This window comes from Xenia sp. Carnegie-2017, unplaced genomic scaffold (assembly GCF_021976095.1).
Source record: "Xenia sp. Carnegie-2017 unplaced genomic scaffold, XeniaSp_v1 HiC_scaffold_24, whole genome shotgun sequence".
Lineage (NCBI taxonomy): Eukaryota > Metazoa > Cnidaria > Anthozoa > Malacalcyonacea > Xeniidae > Xenia > Xenia sp. Carnegie-2017.
This window is the reverse complement of record NW_025813487.1, coordinates 13,056,634-13,078,052: the sequence shown is the minus strand read 5'-3', so window position 1 is coordinate 13,078,052 and position 21,419 is coordinate 13,056,634. Positions and strand designations below refer to the sequence as shown.

Below are 21,419 nucleotides of genomic sequence, written 5' to 3'. Positions count from 1 at the left end.
TTTGCCCGCGCGCACGGGACGGGCACTTCTCATCATTCATTAAACTTTTTTGCATGCGCTGATTTAAAAACCAGTCAAAGATAGCAGCTTTAAGAAGACTGTTGATACTGAATTTATTAAGACGGCGATTAGAAAGAAGGAAATACAGGAAACGATTTTGGGTGAGGCAAATCTATCTAGATGGAAAAAGTAAAGACGAATATCGCACAATATCGTCCAATTGATCATCGTCATACTTTTCTTCGAAATCATGCTGTTGTGGCACGATAAATTTGGTGTTGCTAGCGTCATTAGAGTTGGATGTGTTATTTGTCTTTGTTCTACTGAAGGTGGTCGCCACAAATGCCCTGATTTTGGTTCAAAGATTGCATACAAGCATATGACTTGTCTGCCATGATTTTTTTTTCCACAGTATAGTGACTAGGTGCGATTGGTATATTTTAATCACGTGCACCTTGGTTCACGCGACATCGCTAAGAATGTCGAAAACTTTCAACTTTCAAAACGTGTACACCAGTGTCCGCAGCGTCCGAGAGAAGCCATGACGTAGTTTATAGCGCATGCTCAAAAGTTTACGACATAAGAATAAGAACAAGACAAATGAAGACATGAATGACATAAGAAAAAGAACAAAACAATTAATAACATGAAACGGCATAAAATAAGAACATAACAAGTGATGACATAAGCCTTTTGTAATAGAAGTCTGTGTAAACTGTGTTTTATTTTGTAAAACTTTTCAAAAATATTTTTCAAATCTGCAAAGACTATTCGCGCGATCTTTGAGCAAGGCAAAACTCACATATGTACTTCTGTTGTTAATAAATTGTTAACAGTGAGAACAGAATTTCCAAATACAGTAAAGATTATAAAATGTTTGAATGTGAATAGAGATAGTGCTGAACTTTAGACCCGGCTTTGTAAAGTATGCTAAGCTTTGGTAACACACTGGTAACGGATCTTTTAAACGACAGACCGTAAGTGCTTATTTTGAATTTTGTGATTAAGTTAGACAATGTTTGTCTATCGCGTTTATTCTTAGTATCAAATTTCATGTATATAAATATGTAAATAATCTGAATTGTTGCATCTCCAAAAAGTCTTTCAAATAATGACTCAACCTAAACTGAATATTTTTACACCCCAATAATATGAAATATTATATCACAGGCTTTTGTTATGTTAATAATAATGTAATTAATACAATTAATTCCTCATGTTCAGCTATATTCTTTCACAAGGCACTACATTTCTTAACCTGTATCGTTCCAAAATACGTATGACAATTTTTGATAGTTTCTACTTTTAAAAATTCAACTTCCTTCATTTCCGTGAAATTTGAGCAATCATCGTACGACTGCAATGCACAAGCCACTGCCCGGTAGCAGAATTTAAACTGACCTAAAAAATGCACAAAATATTTGTAAATAAATAAGACAAAGTGCTAATAAGTGAATGTTGAACACCAGTTTAAATTCATCAAATTTAAAAAATTTCATTGCAAGATCATTTAAAACAGTTTTAGTTTTCTATTACTATTATAACTACTTTCTATTACGCACAATGGTAACGCACGAAATAAAGTTGCAAATTATCTTTACACGTTACATTTAGAATGTTTGTGAAGTGTACTTTGCATATACCTTTTTACTGTCTTAAAAATATTCAGATAATTGCAAGCAATTTGACGTATTTATGTCCACTTTTAAGTAGAAGTTTACAAATTTCAACTTCAAATCCTTGCTTGCAAACTTTTTTTGACTGCCATCTTTGCTCTCTTTTGCAGTAAATCTATTCTTAGTCAAAACGCTTTAATTTAAAAAGTAGTGATATAAAAACGTCTAAAAAGGAATAGTTATTACCGCCTTTTTGAGATTGAAGAGAATATTCCTCTTTATAGTAGACGTCACTTTGCATTTTCCCTTTTCACCATTTTAACTATTTTATAGCTTTCTTTTCATCAAGACAATTTTGTGTATGACTGGAAGAAACTGAAAACCAAATAAACCAGTTAATTTCACAATTTTTATTTGTTTGAAGTAAGTAAGTTAACTTCAACGCATTCTAATAATTAAATAAAATGTGATGACAAAATACCATTAATTATAATAATACTTCGCTTAACAAAGCATTTTGTCATATTTAAAATACTGGAAAAAAATTAAGAAATTCTTTGATAAACACACCATTTACTAAGTATGTTGATTTCTTGCCACTAAGATTTAAGAGAAATGAATGAGTGAACATTTTGAACAGCTTCTCGCATCTGAAATGATTACAAACCATTTGTTAATAACTCATTATCCCATCAACAATATATTATAGAAGATCTCTTACGTCACCTGCTTGTTTAGAACACAGTGAAAGAGGAATATAAGCAATCCTTGAGCGGAATCAAAAATGGCAAAAAGATAACGGAAGAATACAGTCTCTTCATTGATGGCTATCAAGCCAAACACCCATGTCAATCCAAGAATAGGTAAGATAACAATTGTAGCTCTTACTCCTTTCTTTACTTTCTCAATATTTTCTTGTTGTCTGACTTTGTGTGAGTTCATCACTTTTCTGATTACCATGATGAGTACGATTGTGTTGGCCTGAAAGTGAATTATAGATTGGCTTGATTGTATGCTTTTGTAAATGTGCAATATGAAGCTCCAATAAACAAAAAATGGTTTATAAATCAAGTTTATCTTATTGATAAACTTGCCATCACACAAACAAATTTATTAGCCATGGTGGTATTTGGACTTGGAGTAAGTTCATCACTAAAAGACGAGCAAAATACACGAGACGTTTCAAGTTGTGCACAAATGCATAAAATTAGCACACGATTGTATATTAGCATCACAATTAATAAATACTTTTATTTTTGAAATGTCCTTTTTATAGATTGCAGGCAAAGAATTTCAATTTATATAGTTGAACTGTATCACAAAAATTAATATACGTTCATTATAATATTTTCGTGTCTCGCAAATACTTATAAACGAACATTTAAACAAATATAATTTCCTACGGTTCCTTGTGATTGGCAGCTTATTTGACCAACTAAATAGAGTCTCAACTCAATATAATGTTAGGAGCACACTCGAAACAAAGCTGGAAATCATCTTACTTCTAAATTTATTAAGTTTACAAAGTGGTTTCGTAATTCATATGCCCGTATTTTTAGAAGAACCGGTCAGCTACGGTAGCCATTGTGAAAAAAATTGATTTAAAACATTGGCAGTATAACAACATACAAAAATCACAAGGCATGCCGGTAGAACAAACGCCAATTTCAATTCATTTTTGACACTCAGCCAACAGTAATAGTCGGTGCCATATCCTTCGCTTTGAGTAACGGTAAGTGATATGGTGACAGTAATCAACGGAATCCCTAAAAAGAATTGCTTATCTATATCAGGGATTTTTTGACACTTTTTGAATACAAAATTACAATGTTACCCCAGCCAATAAAACTGAAGATCTTGATATGCTTTCCATGAACGGAATCAAAAATTCGAATGAGCAAGATGTAAAGTAGAATTCCTTCGCACAGCATGCAGCCAAACGCTGACAACAGGAAGAAATGCAAGAAAACAGCAACTGCTTTACAGAAATCCTGTAAAAGATACGAATGTTTTCAATTGTATCTAATCCTAGTCAAATGAATTTACATTACAAGTCAAATGTACTATACAAAGTTAATATGTCAAGCAAAGAAAATTATACTATCATGTGGGTTTCATTTTGCATACTCTCTTTTTAAAGTGTTTATATCATGATTTTAATCTTTTATCACTTAGAGAGCTTAGACGATTGGATACACTTTTGCAATATATTTTATAATTAAAAAAATTTAACTTTGTGGACGCTGCACTATATTTTACATAGGATCGTGTAGAAAACCACCTATATAAACAGATTTTTGATATGATTGCCTTATCTCACATCTTCGCCTTGTGTAACTGGCGGATACCAGTTATCAGAGCATCATCTAAAACTACAGAGCATCATTCTCAACTACTACTACAGAGCATCATCTTCAACTTCCATCTCATTTTCAATCAAAAAATTAGTCTCGGATTCAGTTTGAATATCGTTAGAATCAACAGAACTTGAAGACATTCTCTTTTTTCAAATTTAAACAAATGAAAACAAATTGCGATGTAAAATGCGACAAAACAACTATTTGTTAATAATGATTTCTAAACGCGTGTTCCCAATTTAACGTCAGTCCAGTCTCTCCCCCTATTTTTTTGGCATCACGGCCAAGCAAAAAGCTATGAAATTTGAAGGAGTAAAAATCCACGATGATCAAATTTTTGAGTTGCAAAACATATTGCAAAAATGTTCAAAATCATCTGAGCTATCTAAAAGACCTGACTTCAAAAACATGATAAAGGCACTTTAAAAACTTATACACGTATAAGCTAAATGATGTTTACGAGGAAGAAATCAGGCTACACCAAAAGTTGTGAATATAAAACTTAAGAACCACTGGCAAAAATCAAATTCATCGTGTAAGTCATGTTGAGAGCATAGTTTTTATGTGAATGCGTAATGTTAATTGTATTTTAACAGCTGCTTTTTGTTATATCTTCTTTATAAGTCTAAAAAAGCTATTTACTTCGATATAATTACCGGATTACTTCTGGCAACTCCTTCCACTATAGAGAAGATATCGGTAAAACCAATGGCGATGCAAAGATTAATCAAAACTATACATCGGGGTGATTTTACATGTTTCCAAAAATACACGTGCATGATGAGTGTGAAAATTATTGCCAAAAGTGATACTGAACATCCAATGATTGTGATGTATTCTAGAGCTTTTAGATAAGTTTTCATTAACTGAAAAAAGAGAATAAAAGGCATTCTTTGCAATTCTATAATACTCCACTCTCTAAAAATCTGTCAGCAAGTTTTAAGCTATATCAGAAAGAAAAAATGCTTTACCTTTACTGATGTCACGTATGTAAGAATGACATTACTATTATTACAGCTAAGTACAGAAACCTGTAAACTGGACTGCAGGATTAATACCTGAACATCTGGGAAATGCATCAAGATTGCAAACGCTGTGTTATGATCACAATCACAAGTAACTTTTTCTTTCGAAGATTGTGCTTCGTTTAGTTCACATCCTTCACGGCTCCACTTGCTATCGTTTAGACTGGGCTCGATAAACACGCATTTCCTTACAGGCTCCAAAAAACCGCTCTATATCAATGTAAAAGAGTGTACGTAATAATTGACTTTACAAAGTAAAATAAAGCAACAATAATATACAGGTGCTAAGAGTTGTTAGTTAAACACAAACCTGATTATTTTGTAGAACAATTTTGATAGGTCGAGTAACATTTAGAAATTTTGGTATCGTTGTAAAAGAGATTATGGTGCTCTGGATAGTGAGATTCTTGTTGGCCTGTATAGTGTGATCCACAGATTTTTGTAATTCCTCGAAGGATAATATGTCCTTAATTGACGAGTATTTGACAACAGTAGCTTGTTTTACACCGTGAGTTACTAGTCCACGAAACTGAACACCTTCGCCCTCAGATACGAGATTAATATCTTCATTTTCAGGTAACTTTACACCAAGTATTTTAATATTGTCGCTGGAGAATGCAAACACCTTTCCAGGTTTTCCATTTTCTTCGATCATTTTTTTTGCAACTAGATCTGCACCTTTGATGATTTGTCTTGCTAAGGCGTTTCTATTCTGGTGAACAATCAAAGAATACCGGACTCAATAGAGGACAATTAAAAAATTAATTTATGCACACCATTACTATCATTATAAATGAATCTATAATACTTGTTCTGATAACATCTTAGCTATTAGCTTGAATGAAATATACATGACCTATATATTTAAGCCTACGTGTACATTAAGTGTACATTACAATAAAGGAAATCCAGGATTTTATTCTGTAAAGGGTGTATAATTCGGAGAAGTCCGTAATACAACAACTTGCAATAACAACTTGCAACACTAATTTCACCAACGTGCTCATTACATTGCCATATAACAACTCAAGAATGTTGCATATAACAGTAAGAGGAAATATAAACTAGTGTATAGAAAACACAGAAATACAAATTTTAATCTCACTTTAATTACCTGTATTTGCCCCCATACTTCTTTCCTCTCACTGCCAATAATGTTACTAGACAATTGAATAAAGTTCTCATGATCACTTTGTGTCATTTTTTTTGTTTGCATTCTCTTTAAAATGAACACAATGTTCCTGATGTCTTGTTTGACTAGTCCCCCTTCTTTCGTAACAACTTTTGTCTGTCGTATGATTTCTGAAACATCTTTAGATGAAAGGTTTTCGTCGTGCACCTGTATGGATATATTTTGCTTAGCCATGCCAATGTTTAAGCTTAAAAACAGAGGTTTTAAAAACCTACCTTATCTACCAAGCGATCCACTACTTTTGATAAACATTTTGACTCATCAACACCACGGCAGGTCTGAGTGCTACCAACCTTTGAGCAGCATTCTTAAGATAAGGCATGAAACAAAATAATGTTAATTTAGTTTATAAGCTATTTTGCATTTTTTCTTGCATATAATGAAAATATCAAACGGTAAATCCTACATAATGAATATGTTTATGTCAACGAATTTAAGAAGATTTAACTCCGCAGAAGTTATTTCTCAATCTAAAATCACAAACACTAGTTGTTCATTTGCCGTCGTTTTTCCAGTTTTTTTAACAGGTGTTAATCAAGCATTTGATAACAAAGAACATTGTCTACAACACCAGAAAAAGAAGCCAGAAGGAGCTCCGTGGACCGGAATTTCTTAATGCAATTCCTTCATCTTTTTTGATTAATTTATGAAGATTGACCCAAGCTCCCACTTATAAACGGTAAGCGAAACATTCATGTTTTTAAATAATGCCCACGACGGTTTCCAATTAAAAAATACTTATAAGAGTCACAATCACGCCTTGAATAGGGCAAAAATAAAACATTGCACTCCAACATTCATTGCTATGGTGTTTTTTTTTAATGTAGATTATTATTACAAGTGGGACTGTTCAATATGGCGGCGCATCTAATTATTTCTGTCTACATCCGTCTTCAAATTTTTGCGCTCACCAATTATTGGGAACTCGCGATCCATGTAATATAAATATCAATGAGCCAGAACCACCATATTGGAAGGTCCTACTTGATACGAAAAAGTGATCATAATATTAATCATAATAACAATTCTATGAAATCTACTATGTTTATACATGGCTTAAATTCCAAAAATTGCAGAAATACGTCGTTATTAAAGCTATGTCGTATATTAAAGTTGGATTTCACCCCTCGAGTGGGACCTACTAATCGGGTGATAACAATGTAAGCACCCCATTATTTTGGCTTCAACTTTTGATTGGGCACTACTATACTGCAATGCACTATCTAGTTTATTATACATATCTATGTTGAAAACAAAGAATACTGAGCATTTTCATTCCATGAAACGTCATGAAAAGGAAGAACGTATAATAACTAATCTCAACAGTTGCAAAAAAAGCAATCTTTGCATTTCAACGTCTTTCTCAACAGAAATATCTGAGTTAATCATACTTTCAATGAAATATTTTTAACCACGTATAGAGCTGATGCGAAATAGGTTTTCTGTTTTTGTCTATTTATGCATGTGTGAAAACTCTAAATCGTTTGAAAAGATTTGTTTTAATTAAATTTTTTGTTGCCTAGGTATGTATATTAAGAGTGTCTTTTGCTTCTTACCTCCACCACACACTTCAATTCGTAAACACGGTTTACCAACAAACTTCACTGGAATGATTCGCAAACTTTTGCCTTTAATACCTCCAGAGAATTTCTGTATAGCTGCATCACTGTAACCATCCTTGTTCCCTTTCAAATTCTCAATTATTATAAAGGAAATAATTCATGTGTTGACCAAGATCATGAAAATGTAGTAATGCAGACTCATAAGAGAGACGTGTATTAGAAACCTCAGAGCATGCAGTTAGCACAGTCGGCTGTATAATCGTTTTTAGAAACTTCCTTGTCCAATGAAAATCTGCAATTTCCATGTCCATTGAATTCTAGGTAATTTGACAAAAGTTTTATTTTGTGCAATAAATACATCAACTTTATTGAAAATTCCCCGATGAAACCAAGGCTTCGTTTAACAAAACATTTGCTTAACCGAAGACATTTGCATTTTGGAGTAAAAAGTACCTAGCAACAGCTTTTTTAAACTCCTGGATATACCAAGCTTTATCAGTCATATTTTTCAAGCAAAGGTGAAGATTTTTGTAAAAACTAATGAAACTAAAACTTTCTTTAAGCTGTTTTTTTAAAAGCGGTGAACAAAGTATAGGAAATTTCTTTTCTACTTTAAGAGAAAGTCCTGTTCGCATAATTCAGGGTCTTTACTCAGATCTGATGCAAATTGTACAGTAAAGTTGAAATTTACCACCAATTTTCCTATAACTTCGTAGTAGCACAATTGTCATAAAACATTTAAATACACGAAAAAATTTTTTGTTAAGGCAAACATGTTTCGGCATACTTTATACTATCTTCAGTGCGAAGAGAATAGGAAGTTTACAAAGACACATAATAATATGTATAGTGCTATGTGATAAATTGATCACCACTAATTACACCAAAATTCTATTATGTGCGCATCTTCATTGATAATACAAAAGCAATCAAACATTTTTAGTGTTACCTTTCTCAACTTCCCGCTTACGCTGTCAATGCTTGTATTCAAATGATATTCGGTTACATGGTTCGAAGTTGAACTGTCTCCAAAGATTGCGATAGCGTTAACTGTATAAAGACTCGGAAAATTCAGTTGAAGATAATGATTGCCATCTGCAGCAGGAGCGCACCATGAACTTCCACTTGATATTCTTGCAGCTTTTGCACTATGGTTCTGGGTTGAGGCTGAGGCAGTAAACGAGGAGTCTGGGAAGTTTTTTGTGTTTTTTAATACAGGGTCATCACATACACGACCTTAAGTAGAAGAGATTTTAATAGAAACACACTGAACAGTTGGAATGATAAGATGTATAGGTAATAATATAGCTTCGTTGCAATTACGGATATTTATGTTTATACAAGTGAGTAACGAAAAATTACTATAATAGAAAGAAGTATACAAAAATTATTTTATGAACCATAACATTAGCTCACTGAAAGATTCTACTAAATAACTTAAGACAATGCTGGGGATTATACAACCCAATACATAATGGTAATATGTACGTAATAGTTGAAATGCCATAATTTTCACAAAATGCCTCTTCATCCATAGCTACTGAAAATGTTTTAATGGTTTTTGAGTTGGAAGGCTTGATCCAAACATGCAAAAATGCTATGGAAATTTGACATGTACGAAGCAAAAGCTGACGATGGGGGTGATCCATGTTTATTTTACTAAATTTTCCAAAAGTTTATGATCTTGCTACATGTGGAAGTGTAAGCTATAAAGTGATCGTTTCATGAACCAGTCACTACACTAATACTACAATGTATAGTAATACACTGATACTATTCGTCACTACACTGACACTAATAGGTATTCTTTTCCCTGGAAAAATATGCATAATTATATATAAAACTTACATTTGAAATATGAATACATGGAACAACCATTATTTGGCGTAATGGTACATTGAGTTAAAGTCGCTGCATTAGCTTCACAGCTAACATTTCCAGCTTTAAATACTGAACTATTAATAGCCGGCTTCCATCTTTCTTTTTGGTCAGCTTTGGGGTAGCCAAGCCAACGGCAAACATTATCTTTCAGGCTATTCAAAGAACCATCTTCACAAACGGAAAAATTTTCATGCTGGGTAAAAAGTTGCACAACGCCTTCGTTTGGCAATGTACACTGGGATAACTGTGCATCTGTGACTAAAAAAAAGGTACAACAAATTTAATTGATAGACATGCATTGCTTACGCATTATTTTCAAATATTCAGGTATTGTTATAGCTTGATTCATCTCTTATTTGCAGATGAAGGGCGGCTGAATTGTTGCATTGATAGTGATTATAGAAATATTAAGGTATAAATAAGTCGACATCAAGTGAAAATCAATCAATAGCACGTGTTCATGTACACATTACTTACCCCAATTCTCTTTGAATAACGACATTGTGTCGTTACATTGATATTCAAAGTAAAGATACTTGTCCAAACCAGGACAAGTATTGGAAGGAAAGATATTTTCATCGACTGTTATATTACACTCGTGCAAGCCATCACAATGTCTTTTTAGATAACGTCTAACATTAGTATTACAACTGTAATTATAACTCGAACCACAAATGCTTCCTTCGCTCAATCCACGATATTCAGCAGTCTTTACTATCATATATTGATTTTTATTACAGTTGGCGTTCGTTATCTTTTGTCCGGCACATGTCACAGACCCTATTGGAAACATACAAAATGTGATACATGTGCTCAAATGTATTGGATTTTATGTTTCAAGAACTGATCAAAGTAGCAATCAAGAGATATTAAAGGAAACTCTTTCATGTCATTAACGTATAAAATTTATTCTTATGGTATAAAAATAGCCGATTTGCCATGTTACTGTACCAAAATGAAATCGTTTGTTTTCTTCATCTTTACAAACTGCCAATCGTAGGTATGGATCAATACCAAGAGTATCTTTCAGCCCTTGAGATGTACCAGGTAATACACACGAACTACTTTTTACTGGACGGTAAGACCGTGTTCTTAGACCTCCCCAAGAGGTTTGGGCGACAGCCTCGTTGTCAGCACAAGCACCATCACTAATAATACTTGTATCAGTGACGATACCTAACATATGAAGATCATAACCTGTTGCATTTTCCGCTTCTTCAAGACAACCTGGCACATTCAATTTCAATACGGCGCCATTCTTTAGAAATTTGAACTGAGATGCCTGATCAAGGCAGTTGTCTGAAAGTTCCAAATAACGAAGATCAAGCGTTTCACTAATTGGTTGTGTTAAATTAGCATCGTATATACACATTCCAGACTTTATATGTTTCAGGAAAAAAGTGGTTCCTACGATCAAAGAAAAATAGAGATTGAGCGTTACACACAGAACTCTTACATATACTCAACAATATAAATTGTATTGATAACACATATTTTCAAATACAAACTATATATATAATTTTTGCATATATTTGCGAATATGAACTGACAAGTCATAACTGGAGGAAATTTCATCAAATTATAAAGTATTGCGATTATCAACAAACAAAACTGCAATGTAGATTCACAAGACACACTATCTACATATAATAATGTTATCATGACTAACTAATTCAATTGCGAAAGCAAAAAAACTTATCGAACTATTACTGACAATCCTACCTTGTTGCACGACACTGGCGATGATAAAACCATGTAATATAAACCTAAACTCAATATATTTCATAATCATTTATGTGTAACGATTTGTATTCGATGAAATAGTACGTATCTGAATTATCACACTGAGTCTTGCATTAATAGGGGTAGAAGTAAAAATAAACGTTTTTAAAGCCATTACCGGAACAGTTAGGACAATAGTCTTTGACATCCATCTGTTCAAAAACGGATGTCCTGAGAGGCAAATTTGACCAAATACTATGACGTCTATAGCCAAATTGCACCCCGCACATATAGAGTCAACATATTGCTAATCAAAGTCACAGTGATTGTTTATTAGATAATTTTATTTCGAGATAAAAAATAAATAGCCGTGTTTATTGTAGAACAAAAAAACAGCATACAGTCACCTCTTTTCCCATCATTAACGAGTTCATCAACATACATCAAGGTGTGATTGCATTACTTCCATCCTAAGCAGAGAGGGTTTAACGCGAAGGTCGATAAAATACAACTATATTTAAGACAAAAATTGCTGAAAAACGAGCACATTCTCAAAGCAAATAATAAGTCATTTCTCTTACACTTAAATGATTCGCAGTACCCAATATAGGTAGAAAATTTCCATAAGGTTGTTTTCGTATCTATAAAGATATTAATGTAGATGTACTTTTCCGTATTGATTATAATGGTGAAGTCAATGAAAAGAATTTGCCTAGTTGCAATTTCTGAAAAAATTCTTGATTGTGACACACGTTCTATAATACGTCCTGTGTAGTGCTACGTGCTTCGTTTGGTTGCCCAGCAACATCACACGACTAAAATATATACGACGCTTGTAGGCGCTCTCAGAAATCTGCCTGACAAAGTGCAGAAATCGGTCATTACAGGGAAGGCAATGTCAATTAGACTGTACTAAGTGAGAGTTAGAGCCTAGAGGATGGTGATTTGTGTTCCTTACGGGCGTATGTGTTAAGAGTTAGGAGTTATGCAGTCAATATGAATTGTTCACGATATGAAGTGTTACTTAAAGGGCGTGGGCTCTTCCGTGTTGAATATAATCATTAGGAAGCTGAAAGAACTAGGCAAGTTTGATTTTTATAAAGAAATCCTTTGTTGTCGATACACACTACGTAACGCATCTTATACTATACGTGCTTCGCCTTGTTGTCCGACAACATTTTGCGACTAAAACTTTTTCAACGTTTGCTGGCGATCTTAGAAATCAGCATAACAATTGACAGTATTTTCTGATCAATTGGGCAAAAAATCATGGTCATTAAGATACTGTACACATGCATACGGAAGAGAAAGTGAAAATATTAATTTTTTGATCCGTTGGTATGTAGTGTATGCACAAGATTTGTCCATTTCTCAGTCGATATATGCTCATAAGCTTTACATCACGGACATAAATAGAACGTTAATTGAGGGAAGAAGGGGTGGGGAAGAGGTGTATATTCATGTTACATGTACTCAGTTTTGCCCGACCAAGTTCTTTTGGAAGTAAATTGGCCTCTTGCAGGTGTGTCCAGATATTTAAATTAATATGATTAGTTGTTTTTTATCAGATCATAGAAAATTATGAAGTACAAAGCAATAGGCAAAGCTAGCCACAATGCATTCTCTTGCTTTAAAAAGGAATTACTCGTAGCCCCTTTGAATCGTGTATACAACTGACATCTGTTTTATGAAAGTAAGACGTGACGACAATGACGTTTCTCAAGATGTGACGTTACGATATCGATCCGGATGGGTTACTTTTTGTGATGCACGTTGGCTAGCCGTTCTTCGTCCAACCTCGTCAGCATAGCGCTAGGTAGAAGAATGAATATTTATATTAGGAGGAAGAGTGAATATTTATATGTATATTCAGTTATGCGCTACATATTTCTTTTGAAAGACAGTTCACTTTCAACAGAACTTAGTCGGGCGCAACTGAATATATCAATTTTGACTCTCCCCCCACACAACGCTCTAGAGACGGACATCGTTGTTTTAACGGAATCTTGCCTAAGTCTCCGGACAAAAATATTGGCAATCCACCTGCTTAAAACTATAACTATGACATTCAATATCCACGTTAGGTATAAATCACGATTTATGGTGTGAACGCCGTTTGTAGAGCCATTTATTCGATCAAATATAGAATGAATATCACCTACTCGCGAGAAACACCTAATCTCACATTTTTTATTGTACAGGACCTTCCTGCCAATGATAAACAGCAAATAATCCGCAATGTCATTTCATCTTACAGCATGCGTTTCCAAATAATCCGAAAGCCAAAATCAGATGCATAAAAACTAATCAAAATTAATAGGTTTGTTCTTAGCAACTACACCATTGTGCACGGTGATTTAAAGGACACGAGAGACTGAGAGTGGTCAGACGATCAACATGCAATAAAGCTTTAGCGGTGCGCTATTAAAAGACCAAAGATCTAACATAAATAAAAAAACCCTTATTAGCTAAAACGGCAAAAGATATTTTCTAAAGGTCACAATGACGTACATTGTCATGCAAAAGCTAAAATTAATATTTCGAAAAGAAAGCTTTAAATTTATGGCTAATGAAATGCATTATACAAACCAACAGGACACATCAAACTATTTATCGGATGTTATATGAATTAGGTAGTACGGTACAATTCCGCAGTCAAAACCATCACCAGAACAGACGACAGAACAAAATTAATTGCTATTTATCGTTCAAACTCATGCGCCGTTTTCAGAGATGCGAAATACAAAACAACATCACGTCTGAAACAGAACTACCATATATGCGGTTGATGTCCCGAGACGGATACCAATGGAGCCAATGAGCGTTACGCTATTAAACTTGTTGAAGGCATGGATTGCCGGTACTTTTTCTCAAGCGTTATTTAAAGTAAGCATTCAATATAGTTTGCTGTTGAATATTAAACTTTTAATGTAGTTAAACATTCAATATAGTTTGTTGTTGAACTGTAAAATTTTACCTTCCGCAACAAGATTTGATTTAAAGCTTTTTGAATTTTCAAAGTAAATTGACACGCCATCTCGTTCAAGACATTGCATTTCACTCAGTGTTTCGGGAGATATACCCTAAGGACAGAACTAAAACACAAAAGATAAGAAATAGCAAAGCTATAAGCAAATGGGGCTTGGCCCCATGAACGGACACTTTTTTTTTAACAATTTTAAGAGGCAACGTATTTAGTGTAATTTTTCCACTTTTTAGTCTGTTTTCATGACTTCTTATAATCTACTGCAGAATCAAAGGCATTAATCCTGGGGGACAAGAGGAAATGACCCCCCCTTTACGAAAATCAATGTTTTTACATGAGTCGTAAAAATCCTTTTTCAGAAAACAAAAAAATTGAAAATCAGGACCAGCACAAAACATGCAAATTTAGATAGAAAACGTCAACAATAAGCAAGCAATTTTACACAGAACGCATGCATGGATGAAAGAAACAAAACTAACAGAAGCCCATATATAACAAATACCAAAATTACATGCATGTAAGAGATGTGCATGCACAAAAAGAATAATCATGCCTTAAATTAGAAATCATGGAAAATATGTTCGACCCCAATCAATTTGATTTTTTTCAAAACCCTCCCTTATTGAAGCATTTATTATAGCTGCCTTTCACTTATGAGTGTTTTCAAAGATTTTTTTTGCTGAAAAGCAGATCTTGCCGAAATTTTTATGGAATGGATTTTTAAGTGGCAGTTTGAACAGTCCACATAATAAGTCAAAAAATCTCGCGTTGTGCATTTTTTTAGTAATGAACTTTTCTTCTCTCAAGCTTTTGTTTGAACTTCTCTTTCGTTTCTTTCAAGTAGGAAACTTGGAATACCGTTTTTGCCCTGTCAAATTTGATGAAAAATTAATGTGATTATATCATCGTACTGAACGAAGATCAACAAAATCAATACATTTAAAATAACGAATAATTAGAAATGCATTACCTGATTTTCCTCACCTAGGAGACTCGGGTGACTTCGTGCCTCTTTTTTGTTGTTTGAAAAAAGCTGTTTTTAGCTTGTTTATTGTGCAAATAGCGCTCTTTCGAGGAAGAGTAGCAACGTAAAATTGTTGAAATTGCAGTGTTCGAAACATTTTTTCAATAAATAGATTTTCTGATATAAGTGAAAGCCAGCTATTCACTCGCAAGCAAGGGACCTTCTTTTTCAGGATTCAAAAGAAAATCCTCACAAAAGAAAATTGCCACTTATTTCCTACACTTAAGGTCTAAGAAAGTTTTCTAAAAGCTCACTCTCACTAACTCTCACTGAGTGTGACAAGAAAATCTTGATCTCACTAGTCAATGGTAATCTCATTTCCCCATCAATAGAAAAATTTTAGCTAAAGTATTTCAAATCAAGCAATGGGTGGAGTAAAAATTACCTTTTTTAGAGTTATCATGTCATTTAGAAGCTCCACTCTGTCTGTGTTAGTTTGTGTGAGCTTTTAGAATTCAGGCGTAAATTGTCAACCATCAGGATCTTCTCTACCTTACACACATATATGATCTGTATTTCCTTAAGATCATTCAAAACGCGAGACTTACTTACGCACCATAAAAACCCTGGTTCTTTTGATTCCTGCATTCCTTCGTCGTCAGTAGGATAACGTTTCTTTTCACAGTCCAATATTCCTTTGCAAAACCTTGCGTCTTTACAAATCTTTTGACTAGGTTGTTTTTGCTCAAAGCCTACATCAAGTTACCACAATAGCATCACCATTAACGTAAGCAATCGCCTATGGACATGTTAAGCCATATTAAATTTCATATCAAACTGGAGAGATAATAACGAAGGAAATCTTCACTGGTTAGCATATGCTTATTTTGCTCATACAGAAAATTTTGGACGAAGAGGACAGCAATTGTAGTTTATGAATTCAAAATAGTAGTTTGAGAGCACTGCAACATGTGAAACAATCATATGCGACAGTATTTTGTTGTGTTTTTCATTTGTTTCTCATGCAAGCTGGAATCAAAAGAAAATTCTTGCTTTAGATGAAAATATTCCATTGTGTCATCACTTGACACAATGTTAATCCTGAGCAAAACTATTTAACAGTGTACATTCGTATTTTCAAGCATATAAATTTATACTTAAAATAATTTCGTTGCATCAATGTAATGAAAAAAGATCTAAATTATTAATAACATGATTGTAAAATAAGCAGGGGAAAATTGTTGAAATTTTGAAATGAGCTGTTTGCCTTTTTCATATTTTTAAAATACAACTAAAACAAATCTCTGTACGTACGCCTAAATAACTATTCTATGAAATAAAAAGAGCAGGTCTTCAACAGATATTCTCAAAAATGAACAATGAACTAACCTCTGAGTAGATAAAGAATATTAGCAAAGTTCAGAGCTTATTCTCAAAAACGATCTTCACGATTTTAACCAACGGGTGAAACTCACTCAAGAAATCTGTTCGTAGCGCTTGATTCTAATGACGAGACAGCAGTTTCCGTTTACTTGTTTGTAGAAATGAGAACCACTTCAATACCCCAGTTAAATCATCACTCAACGAATGTCTAGTATGGAGTTTATCTTCTATGAATGTCTGCTGACCACCTAAAGGTGGGCGCATATAACAATGGGGCCCATCATCATTATATGCACAAACATCCACGACGAATCCAAACTACATATTAACATTCTTGGTCATGAATCACCATGACACATGAGTGGTAAGAAACTGAGAGTGATTGAAATGATGTATAGCACAGGAGACCAAGGGACTTTCATCAGTAATATACAATCTATAAAAAAACGAGAAAACATTTTAATATGTTGCTTGTGTAAAACGATGATCTATTAGAAGATGGTATGAGTAGATTGTTCAGATTAGTGCAGTCCAGAGAAGGACTTTGGTGTTGGCGTAGACTGAATTTTCCACTTTCTTAGCATTGAGGAATCTAGAGTACGTCGAAATAAACTACTGCAGCACATTTTAGCATATATTTATATTTCTAAACTCCTCAGAGACAAGTCCAATGGTAAAATTACCCTCTTTATAAATTCAAAACTAACAGTGTTTTTCTGAAAGCACTTTTTTAATTTGAAATCGAACAGCTAATCCTATAACTTTTTTTGATCAGCGCCGGATCCGCTACTGTTTCATATTGGTATTTATCTCCAGATTCAAGGTTATCGAAAGCAAATGCGCCTGTGTTCTGGGATCAAGCCATTCACTTTATTCAGATAATCAGTTTCAAATGTACAATCATTTTGGCGTGAATTGTCAACTTTTATTGCGCAATTTCTTCACTGGTCATGGCTTGGGAATCAAACAAATTGCAGTGGAATAGTTGATGATTACAATAAGTTCACTGCACGTGTACCAAATTTGACGAATTTGAATTCAGTTAACGTACATATATCGTCTCACAAGCTTTATGCATAACCTTATCTTTTACTCAAAGTAAAATTTCAAAGTGCATGCAATGTATTCTAGTTAAATGCCTACATTCTATTCACATAATCCTTCTGCGTAATTTCCAACAATGTACGAGGTGGAACGTCACAACCGACACATTTCCAACCAGTTTTGTATCAAGTTGTCATCGGTTGTGGTTTTTGTCAGAATTTCTTTAGAAGGTTTTCAATGTCCGTTCTTGGTGGCTCTTCGGTGCAATAGATAATCCAACAAGAATGGCTTTCATCACTTACTTCTCGAAGAGATAACATGAATTTGTACAGGATTAACAGAATAACTCTACTGCTCAACTCACAAACGATTTATGTTGAACACAAAGCTATCATATCACCAAATACACTGGAACTTTTTGACGCATCTCATACTCAATACTTTTGTAACATTTCTCACCTGAAATGCATTCTACAACACTTACAAGTGATAAAATAACGTGGAACGAGCGATACAAGAATTTAAATACGTTGAAATTTCTTCATTTGACGTCATGACTAATCTATTCTGATTGGCCCATAACAAGGAGTTTATCTCTCAAGGAGCAATGAATAGCTCTTTAATGCTTTCAAACAAAGAAAGATGTTTGTAATAAATCCCTCGTTTTAAATCTGCTCAATGAACGAATGCAATTTGAAAATTGCTGATTATTTTTTGGATATAAGACGAAGCATGGTTTGCCTTCAACCATTCCCCAAAGAGTTAAAAGATGGGAGACAAAAAACAGAGCGATCTTTTCCATGTTGTTTAAAGTTTGAGTTGCAAGCAAGAAAAATACTTTACTGAATTCGAAAACGTAAACAAGTAACCAATGGTTTAGACAGTCAATGTCTACTTTCGTCGACAGTTCACTCTATTCTTCAGGACTCGTAGTAAAAGCGTAGCTCCAAGCAAATTATTGAAAAACGACAGCAACAAATAGTGTTTGGCTGTCGTACTTTTGAATGATATGACAAGATGCTCAATTCAAGTGTATCAAGAATTTTTCCTCCTGCAATCAGCCGACACTAAAATTTGAATGATTCAGATTAATTGAGCCAAGAAGCCGTAAACACTATAGAATACAATAAAGCCTCGTTCAAACAATTGAACTAAGGACAAGAACAAGCGTATACAAAAAATAAAACAAAGATAATCAACAAAGCATGTGGCATAATCGACATAAGCGCAAGCATAGGGAAAAATTTCAAGCTAAGAGAAGAACAAAAAGAAGCTTTAAAGAAAATCCCAAAGTCTTTGCCTTTATACACCTCTAGAGCAATAGGAAAAAAGTCTCGACCTTCATGTTTATTTTACTCGTGTGAACCAGGATTAATACATACGTATATATTTCAGCACATTTTAAATCCCTGACAAGAAACTCTGCCAAAAAAACACCTTCTTGGGAAAATTACAGTTTAGTCATGCATATTCTTAATGCTGGATGATTTTGAAGATGACCTTTTTTCTTGAAACAAGCAGTTTGGTCATTTCAGTTTGTTTTGAAAATTACAGTTCAACATTAATAACATATGTTTCTAATCGTGACATGCTTAAACATACCAAAGAGGCAGGTACTATATTAATTTTACGTGCCTGACAAATAAACAATATACTGAAGTTGAAGAAAGGGTAAGATTGGCGTTTTAAATAACGATAACTGAAAAGTATTCAATGATGTAATTCATCTATGATTAGAATTAAATTTAAATGGAATCAAACCAGCTTGTACTCTTTCTTTCACGCATTATTATTATAGGAACAAATGATTATTTTCTAAAGGCTATAGTTAGAATATTTCATTGAGATGGGACTGCAAATATTGAAAAAAAATATTCATGTTGGTCGTAAAAAAGTTCAAAATAATCACATAAATTCAGTGTAAAGAAGTCGTTGTCGTTAAGACGATATCATACCGCTGTTTTTAAAATACATACAATTATTTCTTTTTCGTGGATCTTCCACCGCATACAATAAAGCCTCGTCGTATACGTTGTAGTTAAAAACTTATAAAATACTTAAAATTAAATCATATTTTCTACAATCACTAGTTAATACATATTTGTACGAATGATTTTCGCTCTAGGTTAACAAAGCAACATTGAGGAAATCTAATTGAGTCATCTATTACATACCACTATAGATATTACATACCGACATTTAACTACGAGTATAAAATAAAGTTTAACGTTCTCAAATCGTTGCTAATTCTGTGAAATTTGAATACTCGTCAAAGGACTCCAACACGCATGACACTGCACTGTGCAAAGATGAGGCAAAATGAGCGCAAGTTGTTTCTTTTGATCCCATCTCTCCCCATCCTGTTCAACCGATTTTGTTTGAAGTCCACACTAAACACCACCATGCTTACATCAAGTATAAAAACTGTTCCCGCTCTTATGAAAACGTCGCAAACCTTGTTATCATCAGTTAGCTGATCCAGCAAAACGATGGTCGTACATTTATATTGAGTGACCATCCTCCAAAAGTCGTTGATGGTTCCCTTCAAAGGCATCTGCGTTGCAATGAAGTAATTCTTGCCAAGATAACCCTAAAAAATCATTGACAAAGTCTTTAGGCATTTTTTTGCAATCACCAGGAAACGAAGACCTTTTTGTATAACGGTAGTCATTTTCAGATATTGTGTTCAATACCCGAAATGCTTATATTACATAAGAAATTAATAATCACGTGCAAATTATATTATTCAGAAAATGTCTAAACTTACATCAACAAGACATGCGTTTATGTAATCGGAAGTTTCTAAGTGCTCAACACGCCGAAGAATAGGACGATTAGTTTCCTATTCGTGTTCCTGCCACAAAACATTACCTATTCCCCCCATTAACAAAGGCGGGTACTTCACTTTGCATAAATGTCAGTGGCTAACTAGATATCTATCTCAATTTGTATAAATAACGTACTTGGATATATTTTAGGATAACGATTTTTCTTCTTGTTCTCATCCGAAAGTGCTGCTTCACAAAGTTCTTCAGGATGTTCTGGTGTGATTGATTGTAAACGCTGTCAAGAAAAATTTAATTCCTTCAAACTTTTGTCTTCATTTAGAGAAGTCTAACGTTGAATCTTGAGTCTTTAGTTAGTTTAGTCTAGTGTCTTCATCAGGAGTGATGTAATGTTGAATCTTGTTAATATACTTCTTGCCTTTTTTTATTAATGACCTGACGACGACCTGAGTACGAGTTCATCTGTACTCCTATGTAACTTTTTTTTATCGGGAACGATTTTAAGTTGAAACTTAAGTCTTCACATACATTAGATGGGCATCAGCATAAGAAATGATCATCACAAAAAAATAGTACAAACCTCAAATTTTTCTTCAAATCCAGTTTTTCCGTTCCTACTTTTCTTAGAGAGCTGTGCAATCTCGATCTTGATTTGAACAGCATCAACTTCATTCGCTCCATATTGGATGTGATCGATAATGGCGTCATGAATGAACATGTATTGATCCTTGGTTGATAAGAAAATAATAAATGTATAAGATTTCTCGCAAACCTGGAATCCTTGTTTTGGAAAAAAGTTTGATCTGATGTGCTTTCAAATATGCTTTTAAGATTTGAGTCAGTTTACCCACAAATCAATTAAACTAAATATACTCGATCAATGCTGTTTGTCCAGATGTTC

General features: G+C 33.8%; 2 protein-coding genes across 2 annotated transcripts; both read right to left on the bottom strand.

The window, feature by feature from the left end:
• Window positions 1-1,946: 1,946 nt before the first annotated feature.
• On the bottom strand, window positions 1,947-7,126 carry LOC124452181 (adhesion G-protein coupled receptor D1-like). Its single transcript, XM_047002766.1, has 10 exons — window positions 7,102-7,126; window positions 6,406-6,497; window positions 6,113-6,337; window positions 5,309-5,710; window positions 5,032-5,208; window positions 4,630-4,839; window positions 3,451-3,607; window positions 3,246-3,382; window positions 2,343-2,597; window positions 1,947-2,266 (listed from the first exon to the last, which is right to left on the bottom strand). Exons 1-10 carry the CDS (start codon window positions 7,124-7,126, stop codon window positions 2,216-2,218), a joined length of 1,731 nt encoding a protein of 576 aa, XP_046858722.1. The 3' UTR covers window positions 1,947-2,215.
• Window positions 7,127-7,693: 567 nt separating this feature from the next.
• Window positions 7,694-21,231, bottom strand: LOC124452180. Its single transcript, XM_047002765.1, has 10 exons — window positions 21,099-21,231; window positions 20,696-20,795; window positions 20,143-20,322; window positions 19,926-19,935; window positions 15,914-16,057; window positions 10,585-11,040; window positions 10,111-10,413; window positions 9,601-9,891; window positions 8,702-8,988; window positions 7,694-7,885 (listed from the first exon to the last, which is right to left on the bottom strand). Exons 1-10 carry the CDS (start codon window positions 21,224-21,226, stop codon window positions 7,694-7,696), a joined length of 2,091 nt encoding a protein of 696 aa, XP_046858721.1. The 5' UTR covers window positions 21,227-21,231.
• Between the last annotated feature and the right edge of the window lie 188 nt (window positions 21,232-21,419).